This window comes from Taudactylus pleione, unplaced genomic scaffold (genome assembly GCF_031769625.1).
Source record: "Taudactylus pleione unplaced genomic scaffold, aTauple2 ptg000191l, whole genome shotgun sequence".
In the NCBI taxonomy this organism is placed as follows: domain Eukaryota; kingdom Metazoa; phylum Chordata; class Amphibia; order Anura; family Myobatrachidae; genus Taudactylus; species Taudactylus pleione.
In genome coordinates, this window is record NW_028284593.1 from 4540792 (window position 1) to 4561312 (window position 20521).

Sequence of the window (20521 nt, forward strand, 5' to 3'; positions counted from 1 at the left end):
TGTACGACCAGCTTTATGAGTGTACTGTAAATTGTAAATGATACACAACTATTATGTAAGTACTTAGTAAGTTATCATTGCCTGCACCCCATGTTATCTATTGCATTTTTGTTTTGTGTAATTTGTGAAACAAATAAAGTACATCGGTATACAGTAGTAAATGAATTCCATGTGTGCTCAGCAGAGGGCGCACCGTTGTCCCAATGCAGCAGGTAATTGACCCATGTGGGGAGGGAGTGAAAACGAGAGAGGAAGGTTGAGCCAGTGAGAGGTCCTGGGTGGGGAAGCCAGAGTGTCTAACAGCCCTCAAAGCTTCCCATCACTTACTCTTATTCTATCTTGGAAGAACTGCAGCTCCCAATATGGGGACAGTCCCTGCAGCATGGATCTGTCTGATCTTTTCCCTTTTGAGTACAGACCCAGGACAATGCAAGGTAATTTATGACAATATCTTCAAGTGTTGAATCGTGACTTAAAGCCTAGCACGTTGATATATGCTATATAAAAAAAAATAATATATCATCTCAATATCATGGCATGTTTAATAGGAGTCTCTACAGCGAGCAATATATACACCATATACATCTGGTGCTAAAAATGCTTTATTTGCTTAAATTATATTAATTTAGAATTAAGTTCTATGATTATCAGACGAGACACTTTTGAAAGGAGGAGAAGGAATTTGGATGATACCATTCCTCCTGAGTATGGTAACAACAATCCCTAATTTGGGTTTGGAGTCATGGGGTGTGTTTGTTTGTCATTGTTATTTTGCTATTGCTTCATAAAAAAAATGTTTTTTATTTTTTACTTGTTCAACACACACATAAAATATATCGTTATTAATTTTTATGTCCTATCCCAACACCATTGTAGGCTGACTTTTATCATCCTGCGGTCATACTGGTATAGGAATAGTTTAGGACTGAAACCTTTATGGTTCCAACATTCTGCTTGTAGTAAATATTCTTGGCTCTGCAAAAATGCAGCACAGTTGTCTGTGTCAGCCTGTGCATTTGTGAATGTTTGCAGCAGTAAGATTGCAGAGCCTGAGCTGAGGGTTTATCCTATGAGAGAATGTATCCGCATACATTGAGAAGTAGTGTTTTGGAACCTGAGCCTGTCTTTTCTCCTGCTGCTCTTAATCAATTTCACGCCTACCTTTGCCAGAGAAGCGCACCCCCCTTTGGAATGCAGTCCAGTTATTTGAGGACACAGGGCTGCATTGATTCTGCAGCTCAATCTAATTAAAAGTGCATTGCTTGGCTAAAGTAGTGGAGGTGGGTACAATAAAATATACATATTTTCCTATGTGAAAATAAACATTCAGAATCAGGATGAATCACTAGAGAAAGTAATTTTTGGAATGTGTGTAGTAGTAGTAGTAGTAGTAAGTAAAGCGATATAGTATAAATTCAATCAATCACATCATGTGTTTCTCAGATACTTAGCTAATACTGCTGGATTAGCTAGATACGGTATTACACGTTTGTAATTTCCTTATGGTTTTCACATTAGATCACTGTTGTCTTTTCAGCTGCTTACAGGAATATAAAAAGCTTTGTTCGAAAATAAGCCATTTTATTGCCTATCATTATTATATTAGAATATTTAAATACATCATATATATACTGGTTAATGAAATAACTAATTGCTATGGCTCTCTATGTATATTGTTTCAAACATTATTAAAGTTTGCATGCACAGATGATGTTGCACACTATTAAATAACGTAAAATAATGGTTCTGTACTTGTTTTGCTTTGAACTTTTGATTGTTACATTATCCTGTAATGAGTTGGAGAGTAATACCTCTTTTACACCGGAGCTAAAACCCGGGTTTTTGAAGGGTTAACCCGGGCAGCTCCCTGGTGTAAAAAGGGAGAGAGTTGGATCGCCGGGTCGAGTGACCCGGCAATCCAACCCAGGTAACTAGCAGGGTTTAACACGGGCGTAGCTGTGAGACACGGGCGTAGCTGTGAGAACAGCGCACTCCGGGTCACGATGACCTGGAGTGCGCTGCTAGCCGGCCGATTGGTCCGGCTTCAGTGGCGCTTGGAGATGATGTCATCTCCAAGCGTCCACTTTCACTCCGCAAAAGCCGGGTCTATGCAGACCCGACTGCGGTGTGAGCGTCGCTGACTCGGGAATATCCTGAGTCGGCGCCGGCAAAATTCCGGGTCTGATCCGGATAGGAACTTTGTTCCAACTCCGGGTCAGACCCGGAATTTAGGTGGAAAAGAGGTATTATATATGGAGTATACATTGGTTCAGCTGCTAACTTTGGAGCACAGTTGTTTTTACACATCCTGTTAATTACAAGTCTCCAGTGTAAAGAGACATTTTACCTCTGAGCAGATGACTGTTCAACTTCCAATCTTAACGGTGGGTTTATTTTTCCTCTCTAGTTAATCAACTGGTCAAAACCATGCATTTGTTAGATATATATATCTATCTATCAAAAGTTTTAGGCAGGTGCGGAAAAAATGCTGCAAAGTTAAGCCCCGTACACACTAGACGATGTGTGTACAGAGCGACCTCGTCAGCAAAGGACCCGACAGGGGTCCCGGCATCTGCAAGTGCATACACACGACGGCGAGCTGGGCTATGCTGCATTCGGCAGCTTGGCATCGTTAATGATATCCCCAGATTGAGCTGCATGTACATACGACTGGGGATATCGTTAACGGCCCGCAGGAACGTGCATCGTGCGTCGTTAAGTTCTTACACACTGGACGATTTAAACAATATATCGTTCAATGTTATCGTTATCGTTCATATCATTCATAAGAATCGTCCAGTGTGTGTGAGCTTTTAGAATGCTTTCAAAAATAGAAGTGTTAATAGTTTACCAATTAACAAAATGCAAAGTGAATGAAAAGAAAGAGACATTTTAAATCAAATGAATATTTGGTGTGGACACCCTGTGGGCAAAATGTACTATGTGGTGGGTTCTAAACCCTGATGGTCTGGTGCTATTGGACTTCAAAGATGGTGGAAAATTTAAGGGCGGTTTTGTGAAAGCAAGTTTAGATGACATTGGGGCAGATGTATGAAGCTCTGGAAAGTGATAAAGTGCAGAGTGATAAACGACCAACCAATCAGCTCCCAACTGTCATTTTTCAAACACAGCCTGTAACATGACAGTTGGGAGCTGAGTGGCTGGTCGTTTACCACTCTGTCTTTATCACTTTCCATGCTATGTCTGGAGGCTCATGTTACTTTGAAAAAGAAGGGGGGAGATTCCGCACAGAACTAATTAAATTCAATTCAATATATACCAACCATATTACAAACTATTAGAACATATTGTTTCATTTATCGTTGTTGGTGGTGTTCCCAAAGCACAAACCGTACTATAAGACACCAAAACGAAGAAAGAAAGAAGGGCTCGTTGTTGGGGCACTCTTTGATAAAGATTTACATAAATCCATAAAATTTTTATTGTGTATAATTAAAAATTGGGGGTTGTTCACACTACACTCAAATGTTAGACAGACATCAATATAATAAAAATAAATTAAACTCAGTATTAATCAGGTGTTGACATTCAACACCTGTAAGGAGTACGGTAAAAATATTAATACCTGATATGATTTATCTACTAGTATAATGCTAATATTCTTAATCAGTGACTGCATAGAAACAAATTATCCAAATGCTATGCTGTGTACTGTTTTGTCCCACTGATTCTCCTGCGTATTTTAACCTACAGTACCGGTATTCCCCAGTGGTCTTCCATCCGAGTACTAACCAGGCCCAATACTGTATGGCTTCCAAGATCAGACGAGATTGGGCATGTCCAGTATGGTATGGCTGTAGGTGTAGTAATCAATACTACCGGGGAATACCGGTACTGTAGGTTAAAATACGCAGGAGAATCTGTGGGACAAAACAGTACACAGCATAGCATTTGGATAATTTGTTTCTATGCAGTCACTGATTAAGAATATTAGCATTATACTAGTAGATAAATCATATCAGGTATTAATATTTTCACCGTACTCCTTACAGGTGTTGAATGTCAACACCTGATTAATATTGAGTTTAATTTATTTTTATTATATTGATGTCCCCTCCGAGCACAAATATGCTGATCTCTGCATGTACAGAGGGGTTGGGTATCGGATCCCGGCGCTCAGAATGCTGACGCCCTAAGGTATGTATGTAAAACCCCCACTAGTAGATGGTCCCTTGTGTGCTGTTATGTGGTACTTGCGTACTCTGCAAATCTGCCTCTCGACCCCCTTAGATACTTTGGCTAGTTCCACTGAGGATATCAGCAATTCGATTATCCAATTTACTTTGAATCAAAGTGTAATTTTATTCACAAATAGCAATTTTTAATAAATCAACAGTTTGTTACTAAAAACAATACAATTATCCAATTCCTCAAGCAATATGAGGCACACGCTTTTGAGAAAAATAATACAATTGATCCTAGTTAACTTTTATTAGACTGGAACCCTGAATAAAGATGAAATTCATCTTCCAACTGTGAAGAAATATTTTACTAATTACATTCATGCAAAGATACAATATCATTACACATCAATTAAAGAAAACCAAAACATCAGTATCTCACTGTCATTTTGTGCACAATAAAATAACTATTACCCTTGCATGCAAGTGTTTGTCTTAGTTCGTAAACATTGCCCGGATTAAATGTTGAGTTCACTGTTTCTAGGGTCCTAGCACTACTGCAATCTGAATTGACACTTGTGTGGACCAAGTAACAAAGTTAATGCCTTTTTGTCTTTTTATCTGTCCTTAATAAAGACACTGGCAGAGGCTTAGCAATATGTCACTCTGGGTGCTGTCCTTTGACTGATCTCATGAATGCTACTTGGAAAGTGGTTTTTTTACATAAGGGGTGGAGTCACTACTCAGTGCTCCACCTCCGGCGTTTCACACTGTAGAACAGCTTGGTCCTGTATGAACTCCGCTCGGGCTTCACGCCCACTCTCTGCCTCTCCAGCCTCACTGATTATAGGGAGGACATCAGCAGAAAGCACCGCCTCTCTCAGCTCATCCGGACTTGCCATATCACAGGGGTCTTCAGCCGTTTACTCAGTGTGGGCCACATATAAAAAATTTAACTTAGCCCGAGCGCCACTAAGCTATACGCTACACAGTAGCAGAATCTTGATTCACCTAATTTACATTACACCACATAGTCGTGTCCCTTATTCATGTATGACACACAGCAGTGCCCCTTATACACAATGCCCACAGCAGTAGTGCCCCTTATACAATGCCCACTGTAGTGGTGCCCCTTATGCAATGCTGATCACAAGCATTCTGTGTGCTAGGTACCCAACTGCATCCTGTGCAGAGATCAGCTGCAGCAGGGGGGACTGTTAAACAGTCCCCCCTGCCTCACACTCCATGGTGGGGGCTCTGCCAATAAGATCTATTACCAGTAGGGGGGTGGGGTGATAATGCTGGGGATCTTTTTCCATTGGGGGGGGGATTCTGATGGGGGTTGGGAGGTAATTTTTATAATGGGGGCTTATGGACACCACTCAGGTATGTTTTTAAAAATAAAATATTTAAATATATTTTTAAAAATACAGTCCGAGGAGTCTCTCTTTTGGGGAGGGGGGTGGGAACACTACCCGATTTTCGAGAGCCTCCCGGGAATTTAGTTAGTTGATGCATACATCACTATATTTATCACTATAGCTACTGTAGCTGTAGCGATACGTCACGTTTTAAATTTTGCCCTTCAAAATTAAAATATCCCTCCTTACAGATTACGCACAAGGGGCTAGAATGAACACTACAAACGTTATACGCAATACTTTCCAAAGACAATTGTCTCTCTCATTTTAATCCCTGCTCCATTGAAGCATTCAGCCTAATTTCTCTAAAGATTTTTTGTATTATGGTGCTAAATGTTAATACAACTGATCCATATGCTAGTGGCCAATCTCTTTGCTGGCAGTTACAGTATATAAAAGCTGTTTAGACAAAAGTAAATGTGTAATGTGATTGTGTTGGTAGTCATGGCTTCTGTCCATTCACTATTTGCACAGTTTACTCGCATTATTATGACCACCTTTGACATTTGACGTAGGCAACGCGTAGCTCATGAAGTACGTCACATGCCGTGCGCTGGCTTGGTGGGTTTATAAGGTGTGCAGACGGCCTACCGCACACATCACTTGTTGCTGTCATGGGTAAAAGGGGCGATTTATCCAAGTTGCAAAAAGGGATGATTATTTTGGGCCAAGGGTGGCAGTATTTCTGAAACAGCACAGTTTGTGAACTTTTTGCTTGCTGCTGTGAAGGTGTATCGTGATTGGACAAATGCCACCATTGCAAATAACAGACGTGGAAACTGTGGAAACATTGATGTGAGAGGTGAACATTGGCTACGAAGGTGCATGAGGGCCGACCGACACACTACAGTGAAGCGGCTCACCGTCAAAATGAACCTGGGGGCCACCAGACGTGTGTCTAAAATGACAGTTCAGCAAACCCTGCTGTGTATGGGGCTCCAAAGCAAATGGATGGTCACTGCACCTATGCTAACGAAGGTACATCGTCAGAAAAGGCTTACATTTTCACACCTGTTCCGGAGTTGGACCTCCGCTGATTGGCAAGGGGTTGCCTTCTCAACTGAGTCACGTTTTCTGCTTCATCGAATGGATGGACTTGGCGTGCCAAGCGAGAAACATGGGCGAACAAACACCCTGCAACCATTGCTGGAACAACACAAGCTGGTGGTGGTAGTGTTATGGTCTGGGGAATGTTTTCATGGCATTCTCTGCGCCCACTCATCCATGTGGAAGGCACACTCAACCAATTTGGACCTTGCAGAGCAGGTACACCTATACATGCTGATTGTCTTCCCAGAGGCGAATTGCAGGTCCGGATTAACAGTGGGGCGGATGGAGCTGCATCTCTGGTACCTCCCATGTAAATAGGCCCACACCAGCATAAAGCGCCGGTCCACCAGGGGGAGAGTTGACAAGAAAAAAAAAATCCTGTTATGAACACCAGCATCACACGCGTGGTGGAGGTGGTCCCCTCCACTGTCCTACCCGCCGGGCCATAACAACGGGACTTCCAGGGTGCATGCAAAAGCAATTGCGCCTCTAGATCCCTTAAGCACTCGCTGCTATTCTCGGATGCAGCAGCAGTGTGCCAGCCACCCATTTTTGGTAACAGATCATGGACATCATGACATTGCGACATTCCCTGTATGCCGCTAGCCAGTGCCAGACAGACTCAGTGGAGGAAACCTGAGGAGCTGAGCTCAGGAGACCAGACCAGCGGCTGCAAGGGGTGACACTTGAGGAGAAGTTAGCTGCCAAGCAGAGTAGAGATCAGGTAAGTTAATAACTGGGGACTGATGCAAAAAAACCACGGTTGTAGGAAACAATAAAGGATATAAGACTATAAGGGGGACACAATAATTAATATACAGACAAGGAGGGGGTAGACAAAAATGGCTATACAGACTAAGAGGGGGTACAATAATGGATATATAGACTAGGAGGGGGAACAGTAATGTATATACAAACTGGGAGGGGGGAAGAATGGCTATACAGTCTAGGAAGGGGGACACGATAACGGCAATACAGACTATGAGGGTGGCACAATAATGTATTTCTTCTTCGGGGTCCATAGGGATCCACAAGGATACCATGCAGATATTCTGGTTGGAAGATCACGCACCAAACAGTTAAAGCTTCTGCTCCCAGAAGGCCCTGGGTCCTTCCCCCATATATACCCCGCCGCTAGCCATAGAACTTCAGCTATTCGTTTGGTGCAGCAGGATCAAGACGCACCTTTTGTAACAGGAGTACTGCTTAGAGCAGTCCTAAGCTTTTATTTTATGTTTTTCTGAGTTGGCAGTACCAAGTGTCTGAATTAAGACACTCGTACTGTGATTTCGGCGGGTCGCGACTGAGCTTAGCTAGCAGCAATGCTGCATCCTGGACCGCACCGGATTTTCGGGGATGTCAGATAAGGCGATTCCTCGCTTACGATAAGCCGCTGCTGTCAGTGCCCGGGATTGTCCGTGTCCTCAATACACCAGCCGGGGCCTTATCGTCTGACACCGGGGATCAGCAGCAGGCACTATCTGCTGCCACAAGGCCAGTGTACCCGGCTGGTTAATGCTGCTTAGGGGAGGTAGGTGCTCCCCCGGCAGCTCCTCCCCCTGACCCAGACGCATTCCCTACGAAGGGTTTTGTGTGTCTGGGTTGCTCCACCTACCCTCCAAGTGTATGAGATGCTCACGGTCCACACTCAGTGTGCCCTGTAGCGGTTGGTCTTAGGAGGGTCTGGGTCAGTCTCCCTGTATACCTCTCCCATTGTTAAGGTATATGGTGCTCTATGTCCTACCATTCCTCTGTATTGCTGTAGTTGATTTAGAGCCGATTGTAATTATATTACTTATGCATTGTATTTGACTGTTTGACACTGTCTTTTATTTCTAAGTCTGTCGATTGTAACTATCACTGTTTTCTCTCCAATCTCTTGGGGTGGAGTACTTCACATTCATTAAGATTTTATGAAGGCTGTCGCATAACATTGCAATTATTGCCTTTACTTTGAACATGTCAAAAGATAAAGGGAAACAGGAGGTGGAGCAGCCTGTGCTGGTTCCATGTAAATCATGTACGGCCTTTGTGTCCTCTCAGAAGGTAAAGGATGGTTTGTGTGTTGTCTGTTATAAAGAGCCATCTCTCCAGTCCATTTTACCTGTCCCTGGACAAGAGCCATCTTGGGTTGCCTCTTTTTCCCAGGTTATGATGAAGGTTGTGGATCATATGGCTGTTCCCACAATGCCTTCTTAGATGGGGTGTCCACAGTATGCTATATTGACACCTCCTATACATACTTTATGGAAGGATGTTTATGGCCATTCTAGTCAGAGTATGACACCATCTAATGTTAATAACTTGTGCTTAGGTCACTACCGGTCTGTTATCTTTTTATCAGTCTACCCAACATATGGATTCAGACTCATCATCAGGGGAATCGGATGATGCACAGGGGTGAGGGTGGTTAGATCAGTCCTAGATGTTCAGGACGATGAACCAGCTCATAGTAAGAAGGCTCCAATGTTTAATTACCACTGGAAGGTGGTCAAAGCGGAGTTCCCTGTATCTGAATATCTTACGGAGCTTATCGAGGAGGCATGGGGTAACCCTGATAAACAATTTTATGTGAATGAAAGAATAACAACATTGTATCCGTTCCCACCTTCTGTATGTACTAAGTGGGAGGTACCTCCTACTGTGGATGCTCACATAACACATTTAGTCAGAAATGCTACATTGCCTATTCCATCAGTGTCTTCGCTGAAGGATTCCACAGATAAAAAGATTAAAGCATGTCTGCAAGCTATTTTTTCATCATCTGGAGCGGTTGCTCGTCCAGCTATGGCTGGAGCCTGGGTAGTCAAAGCTGTTGAAGAATGGTTAGGGGCATTGGAAGATTCGCTACCAAATGCTACCGGAGAATAGGTGGTGAATATCTCCCACATACGGGAAGCGGCTTCCTATCTGGGAGGGGCTGCAGTGGATGAATGGAAGTTTAACTTCTATGGCATCAGCAGCATCAATAGTGGCATGCATGGCCCTTTGGTTAAGATCTTGGAAAGCTGATACAAGATCAAAGAGGGCCCTGGAAGTCTTACCTTTCTATGGAAAGGTACTTTTTGGAGTTGGATAATGTTATCACTACTCTGGTGGATTCAAAATCTGCAGGTCTGCCATTTAAATACTAAATCTAGGCCGTTTTCCTCTCAGTTCCTTTCAGTCCTCAGGGACGAGCAAAAGAACAGTCTTCCTCTAGGCCAACTGGTTTTCGCAAGTCTAAGCGACAAACTAAGAGGTCTGCCCTGGCAAGACGTCCAGCTTCTAAGCTGGACAACAAGCCCTCGGCCAGACGGAGTGGGCCTCCTCCTAGGGGATCCCAGGGTGGGAAGCCGACTTCTTCAGTTTGCGGATTGTTGGCGTCAAACAACAATAGATGTCTGGGTCCAAGAAGTGGTCTCTCAGGGCCAAGCCCTCACTTTCAGAAGTTTATTTGCACAGTTCCTCCAATCAGATGCGGACAAGGCCTTAGCTTTTCAGGGAGTCATTCACTCCCAGCTACAGGCCGGGGTAACAGTCCCAGTTCCTGTGTCTCAACAAAGGAGGGGTTATTATTCCAATCTGTTTTTGATTCCGAAACTGAATGGGGCTTATCGCCCTATACTATATCTAAAAACCCTCAACAAGTTTATCCATGTACCCAAGTTTCGTTTGGAAACTCTCTTGTCAATTATTTTGGCAATAGAGCCAGGGGATTACATGGTTTCCCTGGACATTCAGGATGCATATCTGCATGTTCCTTTTATACCAATCCACTAACCATTCTTACGGTTTGCTGTCCTTCAGCAACATTACCAATTTCAGGCTCTACCCTTTGGCCTATCTACGGCTCCCTGGTTATTTACCAAAATAATGATGGCCTATCTCAGGCATCAGGGGGGTCAGAATTCTGCCATATCTTGACGACCTTCTGATATTGGCGCAGATTCGGGTTATGTTACAAAACCATCTTCAAATGACCATAGCCTCCAGAGTTTTTTAACTCCATCCTGTGGTGGCTGAGAAAGGATCATCTAAACAGAGGGCGCCAGTTCTGGATTCCAAATGGGGTGTTTCTCACCACGGACGCCAGCCTTCGCGGATGGGGGACAGTAACAGGTTGCCACACCTTGCAGGATTAGACAAAGGTCTACACCTGGCCACTTTGAAAGTGCAGGTTTCTGCACTGTCAGTCTGGTTCCAGAAGAAGATTGCTTCAATACCAGATGTTAGAATTTTCTCCTAGGAGTTTTGCGAGTTCAGTCTCCTTTTGTTCCACCAGTAACACCGCAGGATTTGTCTTAAGGGACTACAAACTTTTCCATTTGGACTCTGTGGATTTTAAGTGGTTAATAGCAAAGACACTTTTTTTTTCTTCTTACTATTTCTTCTGCTCGCAGATTCTCTGAATTGGCAGCACTCGATTGTCGCTCCCCATTTTTGATTTTTTACCAGGATAAAGGACTTGTACAAAGGAGGGTTACCTTCCTAAGGTAGTGGCCTGTTTTCATGTGAATTAAGAAATTGTTGTTCCAGCTTTTCAGGCTTGAGACCTTTCTGTAGGTGAAGCCTCCCTGTATGTAGTTTGTGCTCTCCATATCTACGTGGAGTGTACAAACTCTGTTAGAAAATCAGATGCTCTTTTTGTATTATATAGTTTCACAAACGAGGATGGCCAGCTAATAAGCAGACTCTGGTGAGATGGCTACCCAGGACTATCTCTCAGGTATACACACAGGCTGATCTCCCTGTCCCAAGTATGGTGACAGCACATTCTACTCTGTCTGTAGGGCCATCGTGGGCATTTAGTCGTGGTGCCTCCGCTGAATAGTTGTGTAAGGCAGCCACGTGGTCTTCTGTCCACACTTTTCTTAGGTTTTATGCCTTTGATACTTTTGCCTCTAAGAATGCTTCCTTTGGGGTGACAAATTCTCCTTTCTGCACAGGAGCATCTCCCACCCTAGGGAAACTTAGTTATGGCAGACTTACCTAGATAACTCCTTTTTCTTCGCGGTCCATAGGGTCCACAGGGCACCCATCCTGACGCACCTGGCTTCATTTGGTTATATTCTTTTGGTCACAGATTCCCTCATCTTATGTTAGTGTTTCTGGTGTACGATTGTTCTTCCTTCTCCTCTTTCCTTCTCCTGCCTTAAGGCTTGCTAACTAAACTGAAGTCCTATGGCTAGGGGCGGGGTATAAACGGGGAAGGACCCAGGGCATTCTGGAACCCCATGTGCTAAGCCCCAGAAGGTGGATTTTAACCTCAGGAGCTGCAAGGGAAAAAAATATGCGTTAAAATGTAGACTCTGCATTGTAACGTGTGGGGAAACCCTTAGTTTTCTGCACTTTGCACGGAATGTATAGGTTAGTGCGTGATAACCCATGATGATCTATTTGTGGAAATGTTATTTAAATAGCTCGGGCGTGAGACTCAGGGCTATTCCCCACGCGGCACGCATGCAGGTGGATTCCCATGTGAAGGAATGAAATGAATATTCTAAGTATACATTTTATTATGATTGCAATAGTAATGTTAGTATGAAGGATATCTAAAGATATTAACCTCAAAATAACTTAGAGAATGTAAATTGGGGCTGTAGTCAGAATAAATAATTCACAATTATTCTAACTTGACCCCATTTACCTTCTCTTTACAATGTTTTGGGGTTAATATAGTTAGATAAATAGCCCTAACATTACTATTGCAATAATAACATATATTCTATTTACATGTATGGGTGATGTGAGCGTCGGCATCCCGAATGTATTATTACCGGCACCGTAATCTCGTCACCTGTCAGAATCCCGGCGCCGGAATCCCGTTGCTTCTCAGAACCCTGGAGCCGGCATAATGACCGCCGGGATACCGACGGTAAGTAGAAGGGTTGGGGGAGGGTTAGGCACTAGGGGGAGGGATAGGGTGCGGGGGGTTAGGCACTAGGGGGAGGTTAGGGGCAGGCACCAGGAAGTGTCGGGATGCCGGCATCGGGATTCTGACTACCGGGATCCCGAGCACCGGCATCGCGTACCCAACTCGTATGGGTGAGTATGTGTATATATAAATATTTACTATTATTTATTATATAATATATATTTGCGCCATTTTTGTTTTTTGCTTTGTTGTGAACCCCCATAGAATCGTCTGCCAGTGCTGGAATACAGCAACAGCCTCGGACTGAGAAGAAGCTTCTGAATAATACAGCTGGCGCAGGGAGGAATGCATAGAGAGGTTGAGAGGTAGGACAACTTAATTCAATAAATAAAAATGTTATACAATGTTCTTTTGGTGTTTTTTTTTTTTGTTTGTCAGGTTTTGGAAAGGGTATTTGTGTGTCAGTTATGGGATCAGGGCATGATGGTGAATGAGGGGTATTTCAGTGGGTAACGTATGGTGCCAAGGCATGATGATGAGTGAGGGGTATGTCATTTGGTCAGTTATGGGGTCAGGGAGTAGTTGTGAGTGAGGGTTGTTTCATTTGCGAGGGGTGGTTGAGAAGTGATAGTGAGGCGGTATTTCAGTTGGTGAGTGAGGGTTTTTGTTCGGAGGGGGTATGTAGTTGAGAAGTGATAGTAAGGGGTATTCTAGTTGGTGAGTGGGAGGGGGGGATATATAGTTGAGAAGTGATAGTGAGGGTATATCAGTTGGTGAATGAGGGTTATTTAATTTGGGGGATATATGGTTGAGAAGTGATAGTGAGGCTCTTTCAGTTGGTGAGACAGAGTTATTTCATTTGGGGGTATTTGGTTGAGAAGGTTACAGCTGTGCACACTGCTGATCATCAGGGCACAATGGCAGTGCTGGTGTCCATTCTCTGCACTCCTACCCTGCATTGTCTGCACACTAAGCTGCCTGTCACAGAATCACACTGGTCAAACAGTGACAGGCAGCCATTCCTTCAGTAGGAAGATCTGTGGAGCAGATTTGTCTGGTCTTGTGAGACTTTCAGGGGGGTGCTGGGAGGGAAGAAAGAGGGAAGAAGGAGGAGCATTTCTTTGTGTGCTGAGAGCGGACCAAGGAAGAGTTAAGTTATGGAGCAAGTGACTGGCAAGAAGCACAAGTGATGCAGCACACATCTGATCTAATGCCTCCTCCACCATATGATATCTATGTTGTTAAACCCCAAAACTCAATACCCCGTGCTTGACTGTGCAGTCTCACCAACAGGGAGAGGATTAATATATTAGGCTGGCACAAGAATTGACATGCAGATGTGGAATGGGGCGGGCACATGAATTTACATACAGAGTACATGAATGGACATACATTTAGTCAATGGTCAATAAAAGAGCAGATAGTGCATGTTTCATATAAATGAAGAGTAGAGGGAGATTGAGGTGGTTAAAGGTATGTTTTAGCTATGCCCTCCATGGTGCTGGTCACACCCCCTGTATAAACCACACCCCCACATCACTAGTCACACCCCCGCCTTCCTGGTCACACCACCTGCAGCGGCACACAATAGGGCCTTCATAAGTTTCAGCTCCAGGCCTATATGGACCTTAATCTGGCACTGGGTGGATGGGATTTTCCAGCAAGACAATGCGAAATGTCACATGGCTAGAAATGTTCGACAGTGGTTGGACGAATATGACCAAGACTTTCAAGTAATTCCACTGCAGTCATTATGGCTCCAGATACCTGTTCAACCTACCAGCAACTTATTGAGTCACTCCCAGCCCGTCTAGCTGCTGTCCGTGCTGCGCACGGCGGTTACTCTGGCTATTACCTTCTGGTCATAATAATGTGACTTGACTGTGTTTATGTTAATTGGAGTTGACTCTCTTGCCCAGTTTCCACTGCAATAGTTGTACAACACACTTCATATACACTATTTGGTATCCATATCTCCCAACCGTCCCAGTGTTGGCATTATAATCCCAATGTACACATCTCAAAAGGAGCAGAGTTTCTGCCAAACGTGGAAGTTTTGTGAGATATGGGTTGGGTTTGTGATTTGGGGGCAGGTCTGATTTGTTCCTGCTTTTTAATTCCTAAATTTTGAGAGGTAATATATTTGCTCCTGGACTCATAAATATTGCACAATGGACATACGTTAAGGGTATATACCATTTAAAGTAAGCCCATTCATTTTATAGGTTCACATGGACCAGGAAATGGGTGTGCAATTTCAACTGCACTTGGATGATGCAGGGGTGAATTTGCACAAATAAAATGCATGTATTTTGCAGGTCTTAAATGTGCCGTAAAAGTGATAATTGATCATGGTAACAAAGGTGCAGATTTATCGGTCACTACCATGTTGAGATCATTTGACTCGTACTACCCTAGCGTTATATATTCCCCTCCAAAGATCCTGCAGTGGGAGGTGCGGGACGTGATGCCGGTATCTCATAATTGTGTTAGGCGAACATGCATTGGACGACCGGATTGTTGATGCAATGGTTTCATGACTGTCCCCACAGCACCTCTCATTTTGCAGCCTGCGGATTAGCCCTATGGATAAATCTCTGTGACTATTCACTTATTTCAGCTAAAATAAAATAGACAAATAAGTGGTAGATCCAAGAATAAAAAGCGATGTGCAGTTATTTAAAAAAAATTACTACTTAATAACTAATTTACAGACTTCAAGCAATTATGCGATTGTACCCTTCTCTGAGTAATGGGGCCACATAACTCCTTTAAAATCCGTTTATATATGAAAACTATTTTTCCCTACAAAAATGTGTAAATGTATTCCTCAATTAGTAAAGAATGTTGTCTAATTAGTAAACTATTGCTACTTGCAATTAGTGAAATAATGTAATACAGAGCAGTCCCAACAAATTGTTACTCTGGGAATTCACAGATTGGGGTTAGCAGAGCATTCAGGGAAATACAGGGTTCAATACAAAAACCATTACAGAAATAAACGTCAATTACTTTTTTTTTTTCTAAGCTACATGGATAATTATAATGACCGTTCTCTAGGCACTCAGTAGGGATAGGACATGGCTTTCAGTGCAGTTGATGATTCAGTTTACTCAAACAGACGGCACACTATGGGCCTGATTCATCATGGATCGCAATTGCATCGATGGTGCATACTGCGCATGCGATGTTACTAGATGGATCAAACAGGATTGCAAGGTATTACAGATGTGTGAAATCGGTAGTGGGCATCTCCATGCTGGCTTTGGGCACCTCTATACTAGCTTTGCGATTGCAGTCATTAGCATATTTTAGCAGCAGACATGAGTGCGTAAATGCAGCTACAACTGCAATAGCGATCCGTAGTGAATCGGGCCCTATGAACTCTACAGAAACATCTCCCAGGGCTAAATGAGCAGAACAGCTGCCATCAAGTCGATGCCTTTCTTATATCCTGTCTTTAGCCCAATGCCTTTGATGGGCTGTTAGAAAAAAAAAAGTTCTCTGTTTTAAAGCCAAAAACACATAACACACACAGAGCAAACGTTGTCCACAAAAAAACACAGCTGTGTTGTTCAGAATTATTTTATGTCCCTTCACTCGCATCAATAGCCTGTATTGAGATAAAAATGTTAAGCTGCTTGCCTTATAACACACAGTACAATGTATTTTGTAGATTCTCATTGTTCAGCTAAGATTTCGGGTAGAAGCTTTGTTTATGTGTTTTGTTTTTTAAATACATTACAACTGATGAGAATGCATCGTGCTTTCCAGTCTACTCGGAATAACCCTAACACATTAGAATAAAGGTAGGAAACGTTTATCTCATTAGGTCCCACGTTACAAGGCCAAAAAAATGTCCTGATCATTACAACTTATCCATACATTAACTAAAGCAATAGATGGGTAGTACTAAAATTGTTAATGGTTTCCCTGTCATTTAAGTTTGCTCAGGGTCACTTGTTAATGTAGGTCATACTTGCCTACCCTCCCGATTTGGTTGGGAGCCTCCCGAAAATCGGGTGCCGCTGCCGGCGACCCCTCCTATCCCCCCGCAATTACATGTAACGCCCCCGCAGCGGGGGGCGGCGGTGACGCGATTCACGTGGAATCGTGTCATTTTGGCCATGTCCCCTGCTTCACATGGCCTGTAAGATCGGCAGTGTAGTGGGGCGGGGCCAAAATGACGTGATTGTGTGGCCCCTCCCCCCGTCCTGTTCGCAAACACTCGTCGTCCGGCTGGCCCCGCCCCCATTTGCTGGCCAGCCCCCCAGTCATGCCGATCTGGCTTTTCCCTCCCGGAAGGGCAGCCAGACAATCGGCAAGTATGATGTAGGAGAGTAATGGGGGCAGTAATTGGTTTGTAGGTACAGGTCAGTAACGGGAGGCAGTATTTTGATAGTAGTTTTACACCAAGCGATGTTCGCACATCTGCGCATGCGTATGGGTCGTAATGCGCATGCGCCAACCAGTCAGTGCGGTCGGAAAACGTGTGTGTGCGCAAAATTGCGAGTGCCTGCTAATTTGAGTGACAGGATGAGGCGTTTGTGGGTGGTAACAAGGGAAGGTGCTTGAAAATGGGGAGTGGAGATCCGAACGCAGGCGTGCCAAACGGTCAAAACGGGCATTTTAAGGGTGTGCATAATTAACAAAGCAGCGTCATCGACCACGTCACTTGGTTGTTTCTTAGCCTGAACTGTTCGCTTGATTGCGGTAGGAAAATCCAACCACAAGCACTGCGAGCAGTTCAGACGCCTTTCGATGTACTCGATTAATCAAATAAATAGCGGAGATGACGTAGGATGCGAGCGGCCAGGGGGCGTCTTTACAAAATAGCGAGCGCATGTTTCGTTCGCTCGCTCAGACATAGAGGCGTCAACAGACCGCAAAGAGCGAGCGCTCAATTTAAATAGCCGGCCCCTTTTTCTGAATGAGCGAGCGCAAATAGCGTCCGGCTCTGAATCAGGCCCTCTGTTCACTGTATTTTTTGCAAAAAATACAGTGACCGTGCCTCTGCGCATGCGCCGACACCAGCTAGCGCATAATGGGTTATGCATCATTGTGAAATGGAGTCCTTTGTCTTTTATTTACGTGCTAGATGGGCTACTGGGTGAAGATGAACTTCCATCGACATGTGTTGGTTGCTTTACCTGACTGTGCATTGTTGGACTGAATAGTGAACAGTTAGGCATAAAAAAGCAGGAATACATCAGCCCTGCACCCAAATCACACAAACAGAATAGTGAAATTTGGAGGTGATTCAGCAGAGAACGCAGTAGCTATCGCAGCTGCGATAGCTGTAATATGGTAATGCAGCAGGAGGTGTCACACCGCATTGCACTACTTATCCGAGCTGCGTCCAAGCACACAGCATTGGATAATCTGCGATCCCATCGGCCAGCTGAGTGACACATGGGATCACACAAGCCGGCCACTGCAGTTACAGTTAGCCTCCTCTCTCCTTCAAGGGTGGGGGGGGAGGGGGCTGCTTTGGGACCAAGTTCACATGAATAGGATAGGCTACATAGCAGTCACACAGTGACATTGGTGTGAGAGGTGGCTGAAGCCATCGCTGCCACCAGTCTGTACTGTGCTGCTGGTCACTTAGGCCACTCCCACGACAGGGCCCCTATGCAAAGCAATACAACTTTATCGCCTCAAATTAAAAAAAGGTGACCGAGATAGAAAGATAGATATAAATAATATATATTCAGGCCTATCACTTGAGTCTCAGTTGGTGGCAAAAGTGCAGAAAATGCATCTTAACTTAATTTCACACTATATATTGTAAATCCGTAAAAGCATCTGGGTGCCTAGGTGGCCCCTGGCCATTTACTTTCAATTTACATACCAGCACTTATATTTTTCAACAGTAGTTGACGTGAGTAAATATAAGTGGAATGTTCAATTGCTATAACATTTGGCACAACACCTTTAGGTGAACATTATGTATTTACAGCGCACATATCCAACTCATCACGGATTTCCCGTTTTTTGTCGCCAACTGTCTCGGCGCCCCCTCAAATCCCGTGCCCACAGGTAACTGAATTTGACTATGACTTCAAAGTATTCCACCTCCTGTGCCTGCTTTCTTAATTATACTTATAGATAACTAGCTTATTCTTTACTGAATCCTTATGCTATTGTTTCTAATCCCTTATGATTTGTAATAGTTAAATTGTTCTAAGGATTCTCTGTCTGTTGACTGAAATGAAGGCTTGATTTATTTCTAGCCTTAAGGTGGCCATACATCACAGACCGGAGTGTGCGATCCGGCGATGCGATGGGAAGTGCCGGCGTTTCCGGGTGGAAACGCCGACCTCCCACCATCGATGTTCTGCGATCCGTCGCCGGATTGCAGACATTTTCCATGTTAAATGTCGGCGATTTGACCATCGCGATCATTTTTTGATCGCGATCGTCAAATCGGGAAAATCCAACATGTTGGATTTCTGCGATGCCGGGTTGCTGCATCGCGGGATCGCGGCAATCCATCGCAGATGGATGGGGCCCATTAGATGTTTGGTATTTGTTCCTTGTTGACTTAAGCCATTTTTATTGCTAGCTTTCTTTGGTTGGCCAATTGGGGGTTTTCATTAATTAGTGTCCATACTTGCCTGCATCTCTGTATAAGTGTCAGTAGTTTGGCTGGGAAGCCTTGGCTGAGTGGTGCAGTTTTTCAAAGTGCAGTGTTTTTTAAGTGCAAAACTAGCGTTAGACCTGAATTAAACCTAGGATAAACAGAAGGAGAAAAAGTTCCATCAAGCAACAAACCTCAACGGTCTAAAGATTCAGGCTACAACTGGACTCCCTGTACAGTCACGGCAAGAACACTTCTGCTATTAATAATTCTGGCCTTCTGATTCTCGCATACATCTCAATGCTTATCGTACTTGTTCCCAAGTCAGTTTGCATCTTTCCATTTTGAAACACTGGACCTCATTCAGAGTCGATCCCTTGCTGCAAGCGATCACTCTGAATGAGGGCGGCCGCTTACTTTTTTAAGTGCCGCCTCCTGGTCGATTGCTAGGCTGTGGGTTACCACCCACAGCTCTTGTGTTCGACCAGGGTGATGGTCGCGATGGACACCATCGGGGCTTGCGACGAGACCCTAAGGTTGGGTCTCGTCAACCGCAAGGCCCAGGGAGCTTCCTGCTTGATCGAGCAGGAAGCTCCCCACTGACATCATTGCTGTTCCATCGGGAACGCCTCCATTTGGCCGGCATGCCCCATGCCCGCCTCCCAAAAGTGGCGAGCTGTCACTCACCATCGACAGCTCGCCCCCTTTGGTGCGAGACCCGTAGAGACGGAGCGCCCGTCGCTAGCCAGGTCTAGCGCATGCGCACGTCGGAGCCGGCTCCGACGCGCCCATGCCCAGTGGGGAAACATCGACCTGGTTGCGAGCGCTCAGCGCTTGCGACCGGGTCTGAATGACCCCCACTATCCTTTATCTTAGCTCTCCTGCCTAGCCTCACATCTTCTATCTGCTTACAATCTGCACTATTTTTCAAATTCTGCACACATTAGATCCCCACTTTTAATCCTCCCTATAACAAACTTGTTAATCTGCATACATATTTACCATCACTGTTTTCACTTGCATTTCTACAAATCTCTTGCATTCATATCTCATTTACATTTCCAAATTTCATTCCTCTTGTTTACTTATAAACACCATGACAAGGTTTTCGTCAACTCCCTCCTTCACTCAGTCTCTACCTAATCCTCTGTTCTGCCACCACCTTTATCCTTTCCCCCTTATCTCTTCCACCTCCTCCTCCCCTTCTCCCCCCTCCTCTGTCTGCCTACTTTTTCCTCCTCTCCCATTACTCCACTTTCTTCCTGTTCTACCCCCCTCTGTCGTACTACCCCACCACCAAACCCTCCTCCTACACTCCTCTCCCTGTCACTTCACCCCATTGCCATCCACATCTCCCTCCCTGCCCACCTCCTACAGGTTCCCTTTCTAGCTCAGGTGCCCACACCATCACTAAACTCTATTCATATCGGTCCCCCAAATTAATCTTACTTCCATGTTACAGCAACCCGGA

At 44.4% G+C, this 20521-nt stretch overlaps 1 protein-coding gene and 1 pseudogene across 3 annotated transcripts in view; one reads left to right on the plus strand and one right to left on the minus strand.

The window, feature by feature from the left end:
- The first annotated feature begins 256 nt into the window (after positions 1 to 256).
- The window catches only part of LOC148519321 (uncharacterized), a 68915-nt gene continuing 48650 nt past the window's right edge, over positions 257 to 20521 (plus strand). For 2 of the 3 annotated variants that reach the window (XM_088476690.1, XM_088476691.1), the window contains exon 1: positions 260 to 434. In XM_088476690.1, coding sequence (XP_088332816.1) covers positions 363 to 434 — 72 coding nt within the window. In that variant the 5' untranslated portion in view covers positions 260 to 362. Of the gene's footprint in view, positions 435 to 20521 lie in introns of all 3 variants that reach the window. The other variant, XM_088476692.1, reaches the window with a different exon arrangement.
- Positions 3706 to 3823, minus strand: LOC148519322 (5S ribosomal RNA; annotated as a pseudogene).